The sequence below is a fragment of the Rhodnius prolixus genome, unplaced genomic scaffold, assembly GCF_049639745.1.
Source record: "Rhodnius prolixus isolate KJV_2025 unplaced genomic scaffold, Rpr scaffold_4, whole genome shotgun sequence".
Taxonomy (NCBI): domain Eukaryota; kingdom Metazoa; phylum Arthropoda; class Insecta; order Hemiptera; family Reduviidae; genus Rhodnius; species Rhodnius prolixus.
This window is the reverse complement of record NW_027411614.1, coordinates 6,439,356-6,459,539: the sequence shown is the minus strand read 5'-3', so window position 1 is coordinate 6,459,539 and position 20,184 is coordinate 6,439,356. Positions and strand designations below refer to the sequence as shown.

The 20,184-nt window shown below is 34.1% G+C and overlaps 1 protein-coding gene across 22 annotated transcripts in view; it reads left to right on the top strand.

The window, feature by feature from the left end:
• LOC141456423 (uncharacterized) overlaps positions 1-20,184 on the top strand; it is a 617,068-nt gene that overhangs the window by 369,853 nt on the left and 227,031 nt on the right. For all 22 annotated transcript variants that reach the window (XM_074132390.1, XM_074132399.1, XM_074132404.1 and 19 more), the window contains one exon: positions 17,256-17,316. Coding sequence is in view for 8 of the 22 variants with exons in the window: in XM_074132399.1 (XP_073988500.1) it covers positions 17,270-17,316 (47 nt within the window). In the remaining 14 variants the exon portion in view is untranslated. The remainder of the gene's footprint in view (positions 1-17,255; positions 17,317-20,184) is intronic.

Genomic DNA, 20,184 nt, shown 5'->3' with positions numbered 1-20,184 from the left:
ATACTAAACTTGCTGATTCAGAGATACAATTATTATGCGTGTCACGATGGATAAAATCAGCTATACTATTTACAAACTATTCAAAAATCTCGACACTATAAAATATATAACTATTTTGAGAACCATTAATAATTTAACAAATTACCTTCTCCATTTGTTTCACTAAAAAAAAAGATGGATGTAAAGATTTATTTTAAATATATTTATTCTTATTTTCAAAATATAGAATATTGTTCATCTTTTGTGACAATCTGATTCAATTTGATTCAGTACGTTATCATTTCTGTAGGAGGTTTTTCTTGTTGCGAATTCGCGACAAGACCCTTGACGGAACACAAGGTTTTGTTCCTTTTTGTTTTTTGTTCAGCGGTTCTTTCGTTTGCTTTTATACCCTGGTTACCACCTTTTTGCTAGTAACTTCCTCTTGGGACTGAACTTTCTTCAGATTTACACTTATCATCTTCAGTCAGTGACAGTGCTCGTTTCTAAGGCTTTTTAAACCACCTGCATGTCAGATTAGATGGTCGTTACTAATTGACTAATCTCAGTGGTATAGGGCAGGAGTCGGCAACCTATTTTAAGTAGAGAGCCATTTCTCCTTAAATAATTTTAATAAATCTTACCAAGAGCCGCAAAGATGGTAATGTAAAAAACTCTGTAGATCATTTGTATTCACAAATTATTATTTTATGATATTCAATTACATTTAAATGTTTTATATATTCATTTTCACATATTGCAAAGTAAATAAACAAATAAATAATAACTAAACCTGTATTTGAATGAAAATGGAGGCAGTCCTATATAATTAGAATTATATATTAATATAATTCTATTCAATTTCAAACTTACCACATTTAAAATTCTTTTTGAAAAAATATCTTTACTTTATAAATGAAATTTTCATTTCTTCAATAAAATTGAAATATACAATTTATTTTGGACAGGCTGAAGAGCCACAAAATTTGGATAAAAGAGCCGCAAGCGGCTCGCGAGCCGCGGGTTGCCGACCCCTGGTATAGGGCATAGCAGATTTTCCAGAAGCGGGCATTACACAAAGTTCAGTGGCGCCAGTAAAAGGTTTTTGTGGTACTGGGTTCGATTCTCGGACTAGACCTTGGATTTTACGTAATGGTTTAATTTGATAATTTATAATAAAGTACTATAAAGTTTACTAGACGCCACCGTCCACGATACCTAATCTAGGCAGTTGGACGTAAAGCCCTCCTGAAAAAAAAAATCTAGGCATTTACTTTACTTACTTTTTACTCGTACCTCAGAGTACACATCTACTCTTACATTAATTTTGAGAGCCTCAATTTGTATTTTTTGTATGTGAAATACATTAATTAAGTCAAGAATACAAAAAAATAAATAAATAAAAGAGGTTTTAAAGACCATTTTATATTTATTTATTTTTCTCTGCTATTTATTTTACGAATTTCTCTTTGTCATTTTCAGTTAATGCACGTTTATCTTTTTCTTGTTTTCTTTAAAATTCTCCGCATTTTTTCTTTTTCTGTATCTTCTTTGCATAGTGGACTAATCTTTGTCATTTTTCATTTCCCTTTAGGTCAGTAATTTCTCCTGCATTTAGTTAGTAAGCGTAGCATGAGCCATTCTTTCTCTCTCTCTCTCTTTCTTTGTTTTAAATTTTGAAAAACGTTTGTATAAAAAAAAGAGATAAGAGAAATTGTTTAAAATGGATTGTCAGTTCGTTTAATAATAATCTGATTTTCATGGAAGGTTTTTTTTCCCCACCGTTTTAGTTATCTACCACACGCACGCCATCTTGCTTTTCATTTGTTAGCCAATTTTCACAATATTCCAGCTCCGTTTTTACGGTTTTTCCATTGTACTTTATAATTATTTTCCTCTCTTATCTTGTACCGTTATTTATTGTTTCTAGTGATGAAAATTTAGCTCTCTAATTATTAATATTTATTTTCAAAGTTAATTTAGCCCGTTTTTCTCAAGATGGAAAATGCTAATTCATTTTTTTTTTTTGCTTTTCCTCAAATTTCGGAGTATTTCAGATTTTTGAGCTAATGATTTCCATCTTTACTTATTGGTCAAATAAATTAATATCAAATTATTACAAATTAATATTAGTAGAGATATCGACTTTACTTATGTTACCATATCGCACCACCTTTGCTGATTTCGGCGCTAAATCCCTCCGAGTATAGTTGTGTCCATATCTATCTCTAGCCAATAAGAGAAGGGTTTCATTTCTAATAGCCCAGAAGAGCTACCTCTTTAAAACAGCAAGTGCAGTCAAAATGTCTGTACCAAATTGACTACACTACCTCTGTTGATGGGTGGTAGTCCAAAATCGGTCAGGCTTATAATCAACATTCAATCAACAGATGGATAAAATCAAAGATATTATTCAACAGTAAGGACCTAACCACATTTTCAATAATATTGAATTAGTTAGTGTTATAAGGAAAGAAAGATACTGCAATTGTTAATAATTACCAGCACTGAAGATGACTTTAGTCCTCGCTTTCAAAAGCTTGGCATTAATAATAACAAAAACATTGTGAGATAAGTTATCAATAATCTTTCTTCCCAAAAAGATAATGAATAATCTTTAATAATAATAATAAAAAAAAATGAACATTATTTGTCTAAGTCGAAAGATTTGGTTGGAATTTCCTTATCGTTATTTTTTGAACTTCTCACATTAAAAAGGTTCAATTTAAATTTTCCATCGTAATCTATCTTTCAGGAATGTGTTCGAGTACATTCCATTGAAGGGGCTTTGGTTATATGTCACTAGTGATTTGCATACATTTACATATTAATTGATCTTATCTCACACATTGCAGGCATGTAGTATTGATGAACTGTGATTTTACCGTCTTAAAACAGAAACTGAAATATCGTATAAATGGTTTGCTATTGAAGTAAAATATTCTCTAAAAATTACTTTTTTTAATAGCCTATTATCAAATGTTCATTTTGGTGGGAAATATCCAAATATTGTTGCTTTGATGACGATGACGGAGGATCTACAATTCTCCACTTTTAATACTAACCCTGAAAACTTTTCTTGCCAAGTTTCCAACCGGACACAATTGATTTTCTTTCCACCCTTGTTCGTTCTACCACTTATGCTGGGTACTGTGTCCACCCTAGGCTTCCTAGAAGTCTGTTCTGGATATACCCCTCACTGACTGACTTCCCTCACACCCCGTCTCCTCTTCCCTTCGCGCCCAACTTACGGTCCAGTCCCGCCAAACTTAAACTCACCCGACAGACTCTAATAAATTAAACTGGTCTGGGAAATAGTAATCAGCTCCCGGGAAAACTCGTTTTGCTTCCCTCTTTTCCTTTTATCTCTTATTGGCACCCCTCACCTAACCGCCCGCACCGATTTAATACTACCGGCACCAACAAATTGGTTAATTGCATACACAACTTTTACCATTCTTCAACAAACATTCTGGTGGCGTTTTCCTAAGAAATATTCTCTCCTGCCCAAAGTCAAAAGTAATTCTGTTGTGAACACTAAAAGAATTTTCTTTAGATTTCTTCATTATTAAGTGTGGAAATTCTCCATTAAATCAATTTTTCTTGATAGGAACTCCAAAGAAAAGATATGTATCTTCATCTGAGTACACAATTTTCGGCAATAAAAACACGTTTTTAAGGGATCTTTTGGTTTTAAACACTTCTCTTACAAGTTGGCATTTTGGACTACAAATTTATGTACCACAAACTGAGTTCTGTGAAAATAGCTTTTAACAGGTAACCTAACACAACCACTTCTCCACACTTTCCTAAAATGAATTTTCTTTAAATACGAATTAAATTCGTAATTATTACTATCATGAAACCAGTGGTTTTCGAGAAAACTACAGAAAACTGGAAACTTAATTCAGTCTAGTGGCACTTCGAGTTAAGTCCTTTGGTGGTACATTATTCCTGAGGCACTGCAGCCCAACAGGCTTCAAAGCATCTTCTTGAAAGGTCTAGAAGATGAAGCCTTTGCTCTTTCCGAGGTCCTGAGTAATACGCACCAGTAGTTTTTCCGACATTAACTCCTCTGAACTCATATGCGTTGACCAGCACAGTCTAATCTAGATTGATCGAAGAAGTCTATTCAACCTCTTCCAGGCTCAGTTTTTTTTCCCCCCAATTCGTAAAAAACAATTATATTCAAAGACCTCGAAACCTGTATCTCCGTTGATAACTCAAAATTCAAAATCTACCCGATTACAATCAAGAGATAAGATTCCTAAGATCTGCACCAGCGTCAGCGTTCTGCGCTCTTAGCCGCGGCCCTCTTACTCATCAAGACAGTGGTGCATTCATGAGTAAAGACACAACGCTACTGCACCATCTGAGCTAGTTGCTTCGGCACATTCAAAAGATAATGAAATAAAACTTTTGTGCTTTTTTTTTAAACCATTAAAACAAAATGTACCCTGCTTTCTTTATTTAAAGAAATCTATTAAATTAAATTAGTTTCTATGAAATTTTAATTCTAATCTCGTATTCAGGCGTTATGTTTAGTAGTATGAAGAAGGCAGAAGAGTGTCCCCGGAGCGCGCCAGAGTGTAGAGGAGTGTTCCCTCTAGATAATCTATTATCCAGAGTCTCCGGGTGGGAGAACAATGGCTGTGTTTAAGAGGGAATGAGAGATGAAAGCGGAAAATCGCTTCTTGTCTTTATTCTCTGGGCTGCCATGTTTATTAATGAGACTTCAGGTGGGAAGAAAAGGTTTCAATTATTTAAATATGTGTGGTTATATTGTTTTATTCCTGAGGTACCTTTTCTCTTTCTTGTGGCTTTTAATTAAAAGAAGATATTAAAAATAAGAAAGAAATTATTTAGCATAAGTTATGGCACTTTTATACTGTTGTAAATATTTAAAATGTAGAAAAGGCTATTTAATCTCCAAATCATGAAGAAGACTTTTTGGCAATAACCAGAGAAAATGTTTTAAAAAAAATAGTTGCTAGCTGTGTGTTGCTTGATCTTTTCTATTCCTTCCTTGGAATTTGGACACTGATTTTTTCGGGTTTAGGTATTGGTTTTTCTCCGGTGTACTTGTCTTTCTTTGTTCGTAAACTTTCCGCCCAGATGTGGCCCTCATTAGTGCCTCTGATATGACGCGGAGCTTTGTCTGTTGACAAAAAAAAGAAAGAAAACGTATTTATTTCGTTAAAATATAAGTTCATACAGTTACATTCTACACATCTTCTGATCCCTATAGAAGCTCTTGACAAAGGACACCAATGCCTAAAACGATGAGGTAAAATAAAGAAAAAGGTATCCCAAGAAGTGTAGAATTTTAAAATACAAATAAGAAATCAGTAAAAATTGCAAAGTTTAATCAAAGTCGTTGGAAAAAAAACGTTCACCATTAGTTCAGTTTAAGAAAGAAGTTGATTTATCTGTGTCCCTGTGTCCCTGATTGTCAGCTGGCAGGATGTTGAAGGACTTGGAAATAGTTCATCTAAATGCACTTCATTGTGATGCATTTCTTCCTGAATGAGGGCTTACCCATCTGGAGCTGAGTTTATGCTGAGTAGTGTGGAACATCTGGCAATGATTTACATTCACTCTAGGCTGCATCATCCCTAGCTGTGAATCGGGATTTACTGTTTCTATTCCTAATCTCCTCATTCTGGAGCAAATCCAGGTGCATTGCATTTACCTCCCAATGGGTTATCACCGTTCTAGATATAATATACTCATTCCTTCCTCTAGATTTACATACACTATTACAGGACTATAAAACTTGGCCTCTTCCTATTTTTCAGCATCCCTTTTTCCATGTAAACAATATAAATATTTAGGAATTAACTGCATCTGACAATGCAACTTGAGTAATTCAATGATCCGCTAAATTAGCTCTAGCGCTAGAGATGATTTTAACTTTTTTAATTTGAACAGAGAAGTTTTGCGTGCGATTCAAATGTTTTATTAGTGAATATACTACGAATTGAATGTTTTGGGGGTCGGTCCCCTAGAAACTGAGTAGTATCCTTGGCTGAGGGTTCAAAATTTAAGTTTTTGGATCAATTAATTAAGAACTTTTTGTACACCTCAATACCCAATATTTATCGTGTGATTTTTTGGGTTTTTTACAAACGTAAGTGTTTGTTGTCAAGACATCTCTTCTTCTGAGAGCATCAAAGAATTTTAAAAGAACGTAGAATCCTGATTTTCTTCGGATATTAACTTAAACAATTATTTAATATTTATTCAAATTCTGGCTTTGATAAAATTATCTTGAACATTGAAATTTTGTAACTTATTTAAAGTTAGAAGATTATTTATTTGAATCACTTATACTTTTCCCACGATGGGTGAGCTCTAAGAATGGACTAGGTTAGATAACCTGTAAAATAAATAAGTAGCTGATAATCTATTATTTAAGTCAACATAGATTTTTTTTTTTTTATTGAAGCGTAACCAGCTGGACTAAGTTACCATTAACTTTAAATCTTCAGTCCTTATTTTTGGTTCTTTTTAGATATAGATTCGAACTGATAAAGTTACAAGTACTTCGAGAAATGCGCTGGTTTGAGTATTCAAGAAAATCTCTTTGTAAAAAGATCCTTTAAAACAAAAAACAATTTCTAAAATACTCAAATGATTTCTCTCGCCACTCTGGAAGCACATCATTTAGGAGCCTGATACGTTAAACCTTCATCACAACAGGAAATCATTAACGCATTCCCGTTAACCATATTGAAGTATCACCAATATTATGTGCGCGCAGGAAATTCAATGAAATTGCAAAAGTTAGGAAAAAATCAAGAAAACTCAGCGAAAAATGCGCACTTTAATTCGACACGATTGCAATACTTCCTACTATCAGTTAGAAAGAGAGAATTAAAATTAAATGATGTATTATTAATGCGTTTAAAGGATTTAAAAGAGAGAGAAATTCACAGTAAATGAGTATAATAATTAAAATCTGTAATTAAATCAGAATTCAGAATTTACTCTGTCAACTAATGGCCCATTTTAGAAACTTCTGCTCGTATGGTCTCAGTTAATAGGGGAATCGTATGGTGGGTATTGGCTACTAATAAAAGCCAATTTGTGCACGTGTTTGTATAATCGGAGTATGTGGTATATCATTCTTTTAGCCACTTTGTTAAAGTGTTAGTGGAATTGGAAGTTTATAGTGAGTAAACAGTGTGCATGAATGTGTGGGTATATATATGATATATTCTTTATGTGATTGGTCATTAGTTGTCACGTGACTGCCATAAGTCCACTCTTTGATTAGGACATCCACATAGCAGCAAACCCTTCCCCTCTATCTCGCACCCTATGCCAATCTAGTCGTCCAAAGCTCTATACACACAAACCATTGGACACAGTTTAGCGAAGATCCTAACATAAATACACGTACGTAGCAGAGATCTCCAGGTCTGCCTCCCATATTACACTGCTGCAATGCCCGGACGAACGCGCACAGCTCGTACATCAATTCATTAATAGCATTTGCAGTTTACTGAGAGTAAGGGGGCGGCAGCTAGCTCTGCCCCCGATTGGGGCGGCTTTTAGGTACATTTTTCTTCCGCCTGTCACCTACAGTTAGAGTGGCGCCTGATCCATCTGAACTCCCCATAGTCCGACCTCCATAGCATTCGCTAACCCTCTTTCTAACTAATAAGAATTATTTCCGGCTTCCTGTCCACTTTTAACGTTTTTATTTCCTTTTTTGTTTTTACATATTTTGAGTTTAATCGGAGGAATCGTTCATTACTTTCTCTGGAGGCAGTCGTATGGAAAAGAGTCCTGATTTTCGATCTTACTACAATATTTAGAATCTTTGGCACTCGATTAAAACACCTTAGTGTTCAGTATCTCTCAACCAGAATTACGACAATCTGAAAACTTATTTTCTCAAAACAGACTTCTTTACGATTGTTAGGTTTACTGCAGATTATTTTCGACAGATCATCAACTTGTTTTGGTAAATTAAGTTTGAAGCCTCTTTGAGTAAAGTTACGCCATAAGAGAGACGTTAACTTACCTGTAAGACGATGTAAGACTGCCAGTTGTCAATAGGTGGTGACCGTTGCAGTCTTAGGTAGCCAAATGAGATCTTTGGTATCTTGAGAACAGAGTAAGTCCTAGCGAAAAATATATAGCAGAAGGTGATATTTCGATAATTTTCAGGAAAAGTGTTTTCTCTTATTGAAAATTTTTCGTGAAAATCGATTTTTAACGGGGAAGATAAGCCGTCAGATTATCATCTAAAAGACTTTTCATTTTAGAGTTTCTCTCACTTGTATTTTTATTAAATGCTAAGCAAATTCAGGTTAAAGAAAATGTGACCCAACTGTGAACATCTGAAAAAAGAGAAAAGTCATTAGAGTGTTTCTCCTTGAACCACTTTCTCTGTAATTTATGAGAATTTCACTTTTTCCGGCTTAATTTAAGCTTTGCCATAATTCTTCCCTAATAAATTGTGATTATATATACTTATAACTAAAAACAAGAGAGTGCTCTCTTGTGTAAGAAGCAAAACATCTCCTTAATTCCATTATCGTAATTGGTAAGAATGAGTCAGGCTACGGCAGAGACTGTAAGATGCAAGGTAGCTTCCTTCCATTTCTTAGCGGTGTTTGGTGTACCTCCCAAGGTGCCCTGACTGAACAAGTAGCCATCTCACTTTCTCTTTCTCCACTCACTCACACACAAATTTCTTGAGCAGTTTGTCCCGGGACCAAGCTAGAACTCTCCTAAGAGGTTAAGGTCTTTAAAGGTGTATAAAACTTGGTGAAGTTTTGTTTTGTTGGCACCAACACTTCCTTCCCATTTGCCACTTATATATTCTGGTAAAATTAAGGACCACGTTGCCTTATCTTGGACGGCTAACTTTCTCCTATAGTAAAGCTCTCCTGTCCCGGATTGTATGTGCTTTGCATTACTTAAAACTACTTAATTCTTAAGAGGAAAGTATCCCGCCTTCCAGCTTTTAATTAGTTATGATGTATTTTATAATAGGCACTTCAAAAAATTAAGTTCAATTATTTATTTAAGGTAGTCAGATTTTAGTACAGAATTGGGTTAATTGGACTACAATGCGAAGGCCAAACCTCAAGACCCGTTGTTTGGAAGGTACGATTATTTTATTTCTCGATATCTATTTATGTCGCAAAAAAAATTAAAGTTATAAAGGAGGAGTTGCCCTATAATTTAAAGAAAATTTGGGAATTTTATTTTTTATATAAAAAGAGAAAAAAATTGTTTAAAGTTGGGTGCCTTTCAACGCTACCCTTTTTCTTGCAGTTTTTGACGATCAACCCTTGTACTACTGTCCTACCGGACAGTTTTAATGACTTTGAATTTAGGGCGTATCAACGTGTGAGGTCACTGGCGCCCGGAGCCTTTTCCACTTTATGCTGGCCTCTAGACCTGTTAGGAGTTCCATGGAAAAGAAAAATCAGATGGGTTCAAACCCGGGATCTCCGCTTGGGAATCCAGGACTGTAACACAAATTAGGCGCCAAATTAGAGCGGTTAGAGGCGAGACCAGTAAAGTTAATATGTATTGTGGTACTGGGTTCGATTCCCAGTCTTTAGGCCTTGGATTTTATTTAGTGGTTAATAAAAGAAATTTACAGTAAAGTATGTTTGCTAGTCGCCTCTTAATAGGAATTGGTCGAATTTCATCGCTCAGCAACTGATCCCTCTTCATGCAAAGAAACAAGTGTTCGATGCCGTTTTACGTTCCATTGTTTGCTATGGGGCCCAGGTCTGGGGTTTTCAGAGGTATGAGCAGTTGGAGAAGTTTCAGCGGTTTTTCGTGAAGAAGTTGTTTTCGTTACCTTCCTCCACACCTAACTATATGATTTACTTGGAAACTTCTTTAGATCTTCTTAAAGTGTTTACTTTAAATTTACATTTTAGATATTGTCTTAGGGCTATAAATCTTCCCTCTCATCGTTTACTACGTATTCTGGCAATTGAGGTAATCAATCAGAATGCTTTTTGGTTCAGGCGCTGGTGCGAGCTGGCGCTAAGATACACCAGTAGGTTTGATAGTTCTCTGGATCAGGTTTCTCTCTGGCAAGGGCAGCTCAGGTCTTTGTTAGATACTATTAAGGTTCGGCATACAGAACAATGTGTACGGCTTGCTCAGGATTCTGACAGGTTTCTCTTGTATAAAGAACTCAATTACGATGTTAAACTTTTCTGTCTTGGGGTTGAGTGCCGTTTAGCTCTTAATCTGTACGATTTGAGATGGTTATTTAAGCTCAGATGTGAGCTTTTACATTTAAATTTCATCCCATGGCTTGACCGTCCTAATTCTAACTGCCCTCTTTGTGCCCCGATTGTGAGGGAGGATTTGCATCATTTTCTGTGCGAGTGTACTGCCCTTAGCGAACTGCGGGTGCGGTGCCTTGGCTTTAGCCCTTTTCCTGCATCAGCGCTGATACCCTTTCTAAACGCCTCTTCTGAGAATGATTGCAAACGCTTAATAGACTTGGCGCGACTGGCTTGGCATTATCGCCGTCGTATGATTTGGCCATCATAGTATTATTCCCTTCAAGGCTTGTGTGAATTTCATCCAAATATATTAACTTCAATATTTATATTAAATTCTTTATGTTTTTATTTTTGCCATCTTGTAGGTATTTCTCATTTTCTATTTTTCTATTTATGTATTTTCTTTGCTTTTTCCAGAGTTCTATAATTTTCTTTTTTTTCCTATTCTATTTATTGATGAATGTATTTTACTTTCTTTTTTCAAAGTATGTATTATATAATTTTTTTTAGATTAGCATGAATCAGATATTCTGTTTTATTTCTTTTTCATTTTTTATTGTTATTATTGTTATTATTTTTTTTATGCTGTTAATTTTTATTTATTATTATTATTATTATTATTATTTATTTATTTATTTTTCTGTCTAATTTAATTTTTCTACTGTCTGTTTATGTAGTGCTTATTTTGCTTTATTAATTTTGTTCAACCCTCCGGCAGACGGAACTTCCATGCCGTAGAATGTTTTTTATTTATTTAATTGTATTTACTTTCTTTTTATTACAAATAAAACATTATTATTATTATTAGTCGCCTCCGTCCACGGCACCTAATTACTACGTTGGACGTTAAGCCCCGCCTGAAAAAATAGGCGATTACTTTACTTACCCTGGGCAAATGATTTCTCTGACACTTATTATAATTTTTATTATTTGATCTTATTTTTTGTCCGCGGACGCATCAACTATCAGGTTAGCCACGTATTCTTTATTCTTGAATTCATTGCACAAGTTCTGGAATGGTTCTTGCCTTAAATGAGTTTTACGTCCAACAACCAAAGCATCGTCTTGGAGGAAGGTGACAAACAGGCCTCATTGAGGTTTTAAATCAGGTTAAGAAAACAGAATTTAAAAAAGACCGTTGAGTATATTAGATAAAACGAGGTCCATTTCTTTTGTATTCTGTATAAAGGTTTAATTTGGTTTAAAGATTGGGTTAAAAGATGTTTCTTTAACACTTGAACACTAATTAATAATAACAATTGTTATTAAATTATATAGAATTTATGATGAGAGTGTATCTTTGAAGTCAAAAACAGCAGTGAGTGAAATATTAGGTTTAATTTCCACATCAAGTAATTTTCTTTCAACTTGTTATGGAGGAAAATGATTACTACAGAATCCGTTCATTTTTCTTCCTTAAATCTTCTCCATGGCTTCTCCTACCATGTCTGATGGTTTTTGGAGAAAAAAAATAATTCGCTGAAATCTCATCATGAGTTTTCTTCCACCATGTTTGAACTAAAATAAGTAATCTCCAGTATGGCGTTTAATAAGATTCCCTTATTCTGCTTTCTAGCCTGAGTTCAGCCTGGAGTTAATACCTTTTTCCAGTTGAATAATATCATTATCTCTTCTTTATCTTCTTTCATGCTGCATTTACTACACTTGCTGAATGCAACTTAAGGAAAATCAGTAAATGGTAATTATTTTAGAACTGTTAAACCATTGACTTAATCTCCTTGGAGTGGCGGAAGGATTAGCGAACTATGAAGATTTCACCGCTCCTGAAAAGGTAATTCACTTCTTATCTAAATGTGGCGGCACAATGAAATAATCTTTGGACGCATTCTGCCATTGAAGGGGGGGGGGAGGCAATTGCATTTCTGAATGTTCTGTCTTCTTCTTCAGGTTTCTGGTTATTATTCACTTTAAGCTTTAGAGTTTGTCCCCATGAGCTTTCTTGAGCAACTAAAGCTCAAGTGAACTGTAGGCGATATCTTTTGATTCGTTTCAAACTGTTCTTGAATTTATAATTAATAAACGCTTAACTTGGCAGTTGGACGTTAAGACCCATCTGAAAAAGAAAATAAGCGATTATAATGATTTTTATTAATCCATTATGTGATACATATTTTTATTGATTCCTCCGGGAATCTTAACTTAAGAGACAATTTAGTTGATATTAATAAATTTTTGGCAGTTTCGCATTCCCTGAATAAAACCATTGAATTTGCTGCCTCAGGAATTTCAAGAAATGTCGATGAGCATTATTCCTTTTGAAGACCACTTGTTTTCTTACTTCCTTACATATAATCGGCCATTTCCCGTTCAGGGAAAATCCTATTCTGCGCTTTGCAGTTCAGGCTCCTTAAATCCTGCAGATACTACAATTCTCTCCTGCTTCATGAGCTGTGATTTTCTCCTTCCATCTCTTCAAAGGTCTTCTTCTTTTTCTATTCTATTTGGGGATTTATCCTCTTATCATCTCTGGCCATCTTCAGAAGAACATTCTCAGTCTGAACCACCTTTACTTCCTTTACTCTTCTCTCTTCTCCATCGTTTCTCGTTTTTCCTATTTCTTGCCAGATTTCAATAACTGTTCATTTCCGTTTTTTTTTAAATGCACTTCCTCTGAACTTGATTCGTGATCTTAGTCCAGGTAAGATTCCAAAGGCGAAAATACCCTCTATAATGGAATAAAAACCATCTCAAATTTTTAGTAAGAATAACATGGGATGTATCTTTGCAGGCTGAGTTATCTGCTCTACTTTACACCCACAACGACACAGTCATTTTTAGTCCAAACTAATTAAATTTTAAGCTGTACATCTCAGAAATATTTTACCAATTGGGTAGCTAACAAAAAGTGGAACTTCTTTGTACAATAAAAGCTAAACTTTATGTTAAACATTCTGCAAGCAATTTTGCTTGCTTTTGGCCAATTTATTTTGCTTAACTCTCGAGTTGGTAAGTCTTGTTAATAGCAAATATTTCCTTGAATATTTCGTGGGAATAAGTCTCCTTAATTAAATGAGATTTAGGTTTGTTTTACTTCTAAAGAGGGCCACTTGTATTTAAGATATTCTTTAAAAAAGCAATTGTATGGTTTACGATTTAATATCTTGTACAAATTATCATTTATATGCAAATTGTCAAGGTATTTATTTAAGTGAAATAACTAATAATCGCCTTATTTCATTTTACCGTTTATAAAACGAAAAGTGAACTAATAATACTTAAAAAACATTCCCTTACAATTTATTTTAGAACAACAATTAGGCGCCTAGTTCCCCAATCCTTCATGCGCGTAAGAATTTATTATTACATCCCTTAATATATTATCTCCTTAACAAAAACTTACAGTTTAAAAAGTTAAGTATAAGGGTTGATTAAACGCCAAAAGGTACACAAATCAGCTAGTACCCAACATTTCATTCAAGCTTAGTTGATATAATTTAAGTAATTTTGCTGCATTAACTTTTCCTTCACATTTTTTAGAATTTATTAGATGTCACAGACCCTTATGCTGGCCAGTTCGTTCATAATATTATTTGGTTATAATTATGATAAAGTGTATATTATATCTTCGTTTTTAAATAGGTACTTTATTTTAACTCTATTCCAAATTATTCTTCTGATTTATCTTTAATATGCCCTTTATTCTGAAGTTGTCACATCTTATACATGCATGTTAAAGTAGAAAAAGACAAAGTTAGAGTCGGCTACTGTTTAAATTTGAATCACGGAGGATTTAAAACAATATTTCAGACTTGAATTCGTCTTACCGAAATATTCGTGAGCACAAATAACACACAGTTAATAACAAGTAGATTATTCAACAACAATTATTCATTTCTCAATTGTAATTTAATTTTACTTATAGTAAAATACTGGAATAATTAGCTGTCCTAAAAGTATGCAATACTTATTTATTTTATATTACATAACATATATATAACATTGTGAGAAGAACAGCTACATTGAGAGTGTGATTGAAGAAAACTATATTATTTGCGATAGAGCCAGATAATTATTACCTATTATTATAAACGTTTGACTACTACATAAAATAACAATTACTTTAATCGAAGAATGAACTTAAACCGACGATTTTTATTAAAAATAAAATAATCGAAATCATTGATGTATGTTGGTGTAAGCATTTTTTTAAAAAAGTTTTTAAATTTTGTAGCCTCGTAATTTTTTTTATTTTTTATAACGTTTTCTTTTTAACCTGTAATTAATAGTTTGATTATTATAGATTAATAGATATTAAAGTCAATCTACAGTGCTACTTGAACAAATATTTTGTAGATGAAAATGGCCAGCATAAGGGTCTGTGACATCTAATAAATTCTAAAAAATGTGAAGGAAAAGTTAATGCAGCAAAATTACTTAAATTATATCAACTAAGCTTGAATGAAATGTTGGGTACTAGCTGATTTGTGTACCTTTTGGCGTTTAATCAACCCTTATACTTAACTTTTTAAACTGTAAGTTTTTGTTAAGGAGATTTTTGTACCTTTTGGATAGATTTTCATTTTTGTCTATTTTGCTAAGTTACATATCTGCTTTACTGTTTTTTTTAAATTTGGAATAAGCAATTCTATCATTATAACCTGATAAGGTGTTAAGTAGGAACCATAACTACCACTGGAGAGATCTTTTTAAAGAATGATTATAGTTGCGGTCCCCAAACCATCCTCAACAACAATTTTTTTGAGAAAGCCTTTTTATATAAAATAGGAAGGTATTTGTACGTAAAAAGCAAATTTAAACTGCGATTTCAGACCTTCCTTTTAAGAGGAGTAAGAAAAATAAACGGGCGATTACAGTACTTCTCCCTAAAAGGCAAAGAGGCAAAGATTTTGAATCGAACGACAATTCATTAATGTAAATAGGTTCACCCATTGATAATTTTAACGATTGCAGTACTTCCTCTTAGTAGGTGTAAGAGCATGATGGCACTTCACAGCCACATAGAGGAGCTTTAATCACTTCTTCGTGCTAAATTTTATCAAAATCGGACTAAGCGTTACAGAAATATTGGTAATAATAGTTTTAGAAACGGCCTTACTTGGGTGGGGCAAACTCCCCTCCATATGAGGCATAGCGTCGAGACTTTTAAAGTGCAAATCTGTACAAAATTTCGATTCGAATGACACTTCATTCATGAAAATCAGTTCACGTGTCGATAATTTGAAACGATTGCTATACTTCCCCTTAACTAGTGTAAGAGCAGATCGTCGCTTTAATGTTACATAGGGGAGCCCTAACCCCATCATCCTACCAAATTTTATCAAAATCGGGCTAAGATTTACAGAGTAATTAGTAATAATAATTTTGAAGGGGGCCTTACATAAAGGGGGCTAACTCCTCTCCCATTCGGTGTACAGCGTCGAGACCCCCAAAAGGCACATCTACATAAAATTCCGAATCGAATGACACCTCATTCATGAAAATCGGTTCTCGCGTTTAGGCGCTACGTGGTTTACAAAAAAGGTAACAACAACAACAAGAAGAAGAAGAAGAAGAAGAAGAACAACAACAATTTCTGAAAATGCCGTTTTTGCTCATTTTCGGCAACTTTTTTCTCGAAATCTATTAGGTCTGGGTGGTTGCAAAAAAATTACAGTTATAAAGGAGGGTTTGCTCTATATTTTAAAGAAAATTTGGGAATTTTATCTTTTATAGAAAAAGAGAAAAAAATTGTCAAAGTTGGGTGTTTTTTAACGTTACGCTTTTTCGTGCACTTTTTGACGATCAACCCTTATACAACTGTCCTACCGGACAGTTTTAATTTTAGCACATATAAGAATCAACCTACTTGGGCTAAAAAAAGTTATCTTCACTGTATTTGCGAAAATCATGTTTTGAAGAAACCAGAACTACAAACAACTAATATGTATGAGAGCCTCTAAAATATTCGAATCCTTTATTTTCAAACCTATCTAGACGTACGGCATCAAACTGTGGAGTTCATTAAAGTTTCGTAATTCCTAAAGAAAACAATCCTTTTATTCCAAAATCCTCCTACAAACGCTAATCCTTTCTCTCCTATATGTTTCTACCGCAGAGATCTTTTGATTCTATTCGTCTCCCTAGTCGCTCGATTCCGCGACAAAAAAAAAATTCAATTTTGTTTTCATAAAAATCCCTACAAACCCATCCTAATTCTTTAATCCTTAGCCTAATATCCCGCACCATACCAGATAATCCTCTCGGTCAAATCTCTATAGATTTTCTTCAAGTAATGAGCGCAGTTAGCTTGATTGTAATTTTTCATCGAATAAAGAACATTCTACTATTTGGTTGAGCCTCTTCAGCATCAATTTCTAGTTTTTCTTGATCCATTTTAAGAGTCTTTATTAAGCTTTGTATTATGAGAGAACAGGAAACAAAAAATAGAAACGCTTTCTAATAGCGGATGTTTAATTTAGGTCAGTAACCTGAACTTCCTAGAGTATAAATATAGAAGTGCACAGTAGAGCAGACAGTGTAGATATAATTTAACATCGTGACAACGTTTTGTACACAAATATACGCAGATCATAGTGAATGATAAATGATAATCGTGGACACTTCCTGCCTCTACTTCCTCGCCTACTTCGTCTTTTTTTTTTACGTCGTGTCGTTTGGAGCACCAAATTCCCCAAAGAATAGTCTACAAAAGAAAATGAGAATCCAACTGTGCCAGTTTGTATTTGACTAACGACTAGTTCGCATGCAAACTAGAAACTAATTATTGAAGAATTTCTCTCAATGAGATAGTGTTCTTTATTAAGTGTCACCTATTTTTTTGTAATCTCTCTTTAGTCTAAGTTTAGAAAGTGAGTTTAAGTTCGAAGTTCGAGAATTATCGTTAGAGAAAGTGAATATTTCATCTTGAATGTTGGAAGAATAGTCTGTTATCATGCTTGATGTTTTTAGCTCAGAGCATCTTAATACTTTTTTCCATAATCCTATTTACTCACAATAAGCTTATGTCTCTCTTTGTTGCAGGTGATGGGAAGCGGATGCGCGGAATGACTAAACAAGCGAATGTTGAACCTCCGTTTGACGGGTTAGCATTTTTGTTGTGTTAACATTATCAATGCTTACATGATATGCATGCTCCATTTTTTTGTTTATGCATTATAAATATTTTTTACTTCATTAATGTTTGTTTCGCTCTGTGCATTGATTGTTTTATGCATAATGAGTGTTGTTATGTTATTTTTTATGTTTATTTCATTTTTATTGGAAGATGACGATGAAATGGTTATGCTTTTAGTTATCCGACTATAGATAGTAGAAAAAACTACACCACTTCTGCTTTGTTCTGAACTCTGGTTTGATAAGCTCTTCTTAGAAGTAACTCATCATTTTTTCCTATTTGCCGAAAGTTTTGGCATGTTTTGTACGCCCAATGCACAAAGTGAATCACGTCTATTCGAAGGTAGTAGTGTACCATGTAGAAGTGAAAGTACCTCGCCTATTTAAAGAGTTAAAAAAATTAATTTGCTTCTATAAAATCCTAAAACTAGACCAGTTCTGGAAAATACAAATTAAATCATCCTATTCCAAAGTTAAATTAAAAAAAAAAAATTCTAAAAGTGAAAAATCTGGCCTATTTGCAGTGATAGAAAAGTGTTTAAATTCCCAAAATTAGCTAGTGCTGGATTGTAGAAATGGAGTCACCCTAAATCGAGGTTAAAAGCGCAAAAATACCGTTTAAAAAGTGGGAAATCTCGCTTGTATTAGAGATAATGGAATACTTCCGTCTCAAACGTCCCAAAACTAAGACCACCGCTAGAAAGTACAAATTGAGTCATCATAATTCGGAGGTAGACGAGCAAAATCTTTTCTAAATTCTCTGAAAAAGTTCTCTAGAGCGATAAAATTGTAATTTCCGTGTTTAACTTCCCAAAACCCTGCCAGAGCTGGATAATACAAATAGAATCATCCTAATCCGAAGATGGAAGTGCAGAAAAGCATGCTAAATTTGGGAAATCCTCGCCTGTTTCAACGTCCAACTACCAAATTAGTTGTTGTGGACGGAGGTGGCTACCATATGTACTTTACTGCTGATTCATATAAATAAAATCCAAGGCCTAGACCGGGCATCGAACCAAGTACCACAATAGTTCTTAGATTTGCAGGTCTCGCCTCTAACCGCTCGGCTACCTTTTGGCCGATGACAGAGTGCTAGGTTCTTGCTCCACCTCTGTTGCTGATTGACCTGGTATTGCGAAAAAAAAAATCTGTCTTTAACGCGTCGAAACGCGACCACTGATAATAAAAATGGTGTGCCCCAATTCTAAAGAAGAAGTGCTAAAATACCATATGTAACATTAGAAAATCTGACCTTTTTAAAGAGATGGAAGGTTACTTTTAGTCTTTTAAGTCCTAAAACCAGACCAGTGCTAGATGGTACTAATAGAGCATTCTAATTCGAAAGCAGAAGTGGAAAAATCAGAACTACGAATGAAGCCAAATCATTGGAAAGTCTCCAGTTCTTTGTACTTTACCACATTTTCAATAAATTTTTAATTTAATAGCTTTATGACATAAAGTGTTTTATCTTAGACAAAACAGTCAAAAAAATTTCCTTCTGTGTGTAGAAGAAAGTTGTTATTTTTCAATCTCATAAAGAGAAAACTTTTATTACGGAATTAAGTAATTTTTTCCACTTTTATCTCCGTTTTTATTAAATACATTTTCATTTCCTCGGAGACCATAATTATTTGTTTCTCGTAGCAAGCAAAAACAAATAACCACTAAGTTTATTATAACTTTATGTTACCGGAAATAATAATATTTATCCGAGTGAAGGTGAAAATAGAGGGCGGGGCCTTCTACTTTTTTTGAACTCCTCCTCGTTATGGAAGTGCCGTTGTTAGTTGGCTGTGCTTGTGGCTTTATGTTTATTGCGGTAATTGTTGTGAGCCCAGTCCTCTATTTGACTGGTTGATGTAAATTTTATGGTAACTTGCTGCCAGAGAGCAGCAGTGTGAGTAACTTTATGTTTTATGCTTTTACTAGTGCATAAAATAATAAAACATTAATTATTATTACTACTAAAGTTTTACGTTGAATAATGGCGTTTTTATGTGGACAGATGTTGCTATTAGACAGGTAGATTAGTAAAATTGCATGGTTTATTTCTTCATGAATGCAAGGCGTGCTTTATTGCACTGTGTATTTTCGGATGAAATGAGTAAAGCAATTTATTTCGCAATATTCACTATTTGGAGATCATCCATCAAAATTTTGCATGATTAAAATGTCATTAAAAAAAACATTGAAGTTAATAGCGCCTCCTGTATCGACTCTAGGTGATGTAAATCAGACTCCATGAAATGAACAGAACTAGGTGATTCAGGAAAATAGATCGTTCACAGGCCTAAAATGACATCTTAAATGGAGGACTATCCTAAACTAAGAACTGCTGCTCTAAAACGAACTAAATTAGAAAGATTGTTTAAAAATTCTTACATCCAAATGCCAGAAAACCTATAAGACAAAAAATGAATTGATGCCACAAAACTATTAAAACACATTCCAAACTATCAATAAAAAATAAAACATCCAATTTGTTTGGCAATTATTAAGCCTATAAGACCTATCTGGACTTATGGAACTGAACTATGGGATTCACCCAAGCTTTCTCCAATTCCTGTCGCATCTATTCATCCCAATTCAAAATCCAAATCGCAGACGCTCCCTTTTATGTCTCCAACCTTAGCATCCATATTGCAGCATTCAGCTAGTTACAGGAAATTCCATTCCAGCCTTTACAACCTTCCCTATCATCTTTAGTACTCTAAAGCGTCAGTTGTCTAGAACCATCTCATTCAATAATGCAAATCTGTAGTTATGAAGGCGCTCCAATGGATTGATAATGGATGAAAATCGGAAACTGGAAATGGATTCAGTAAACAAGCTTGCT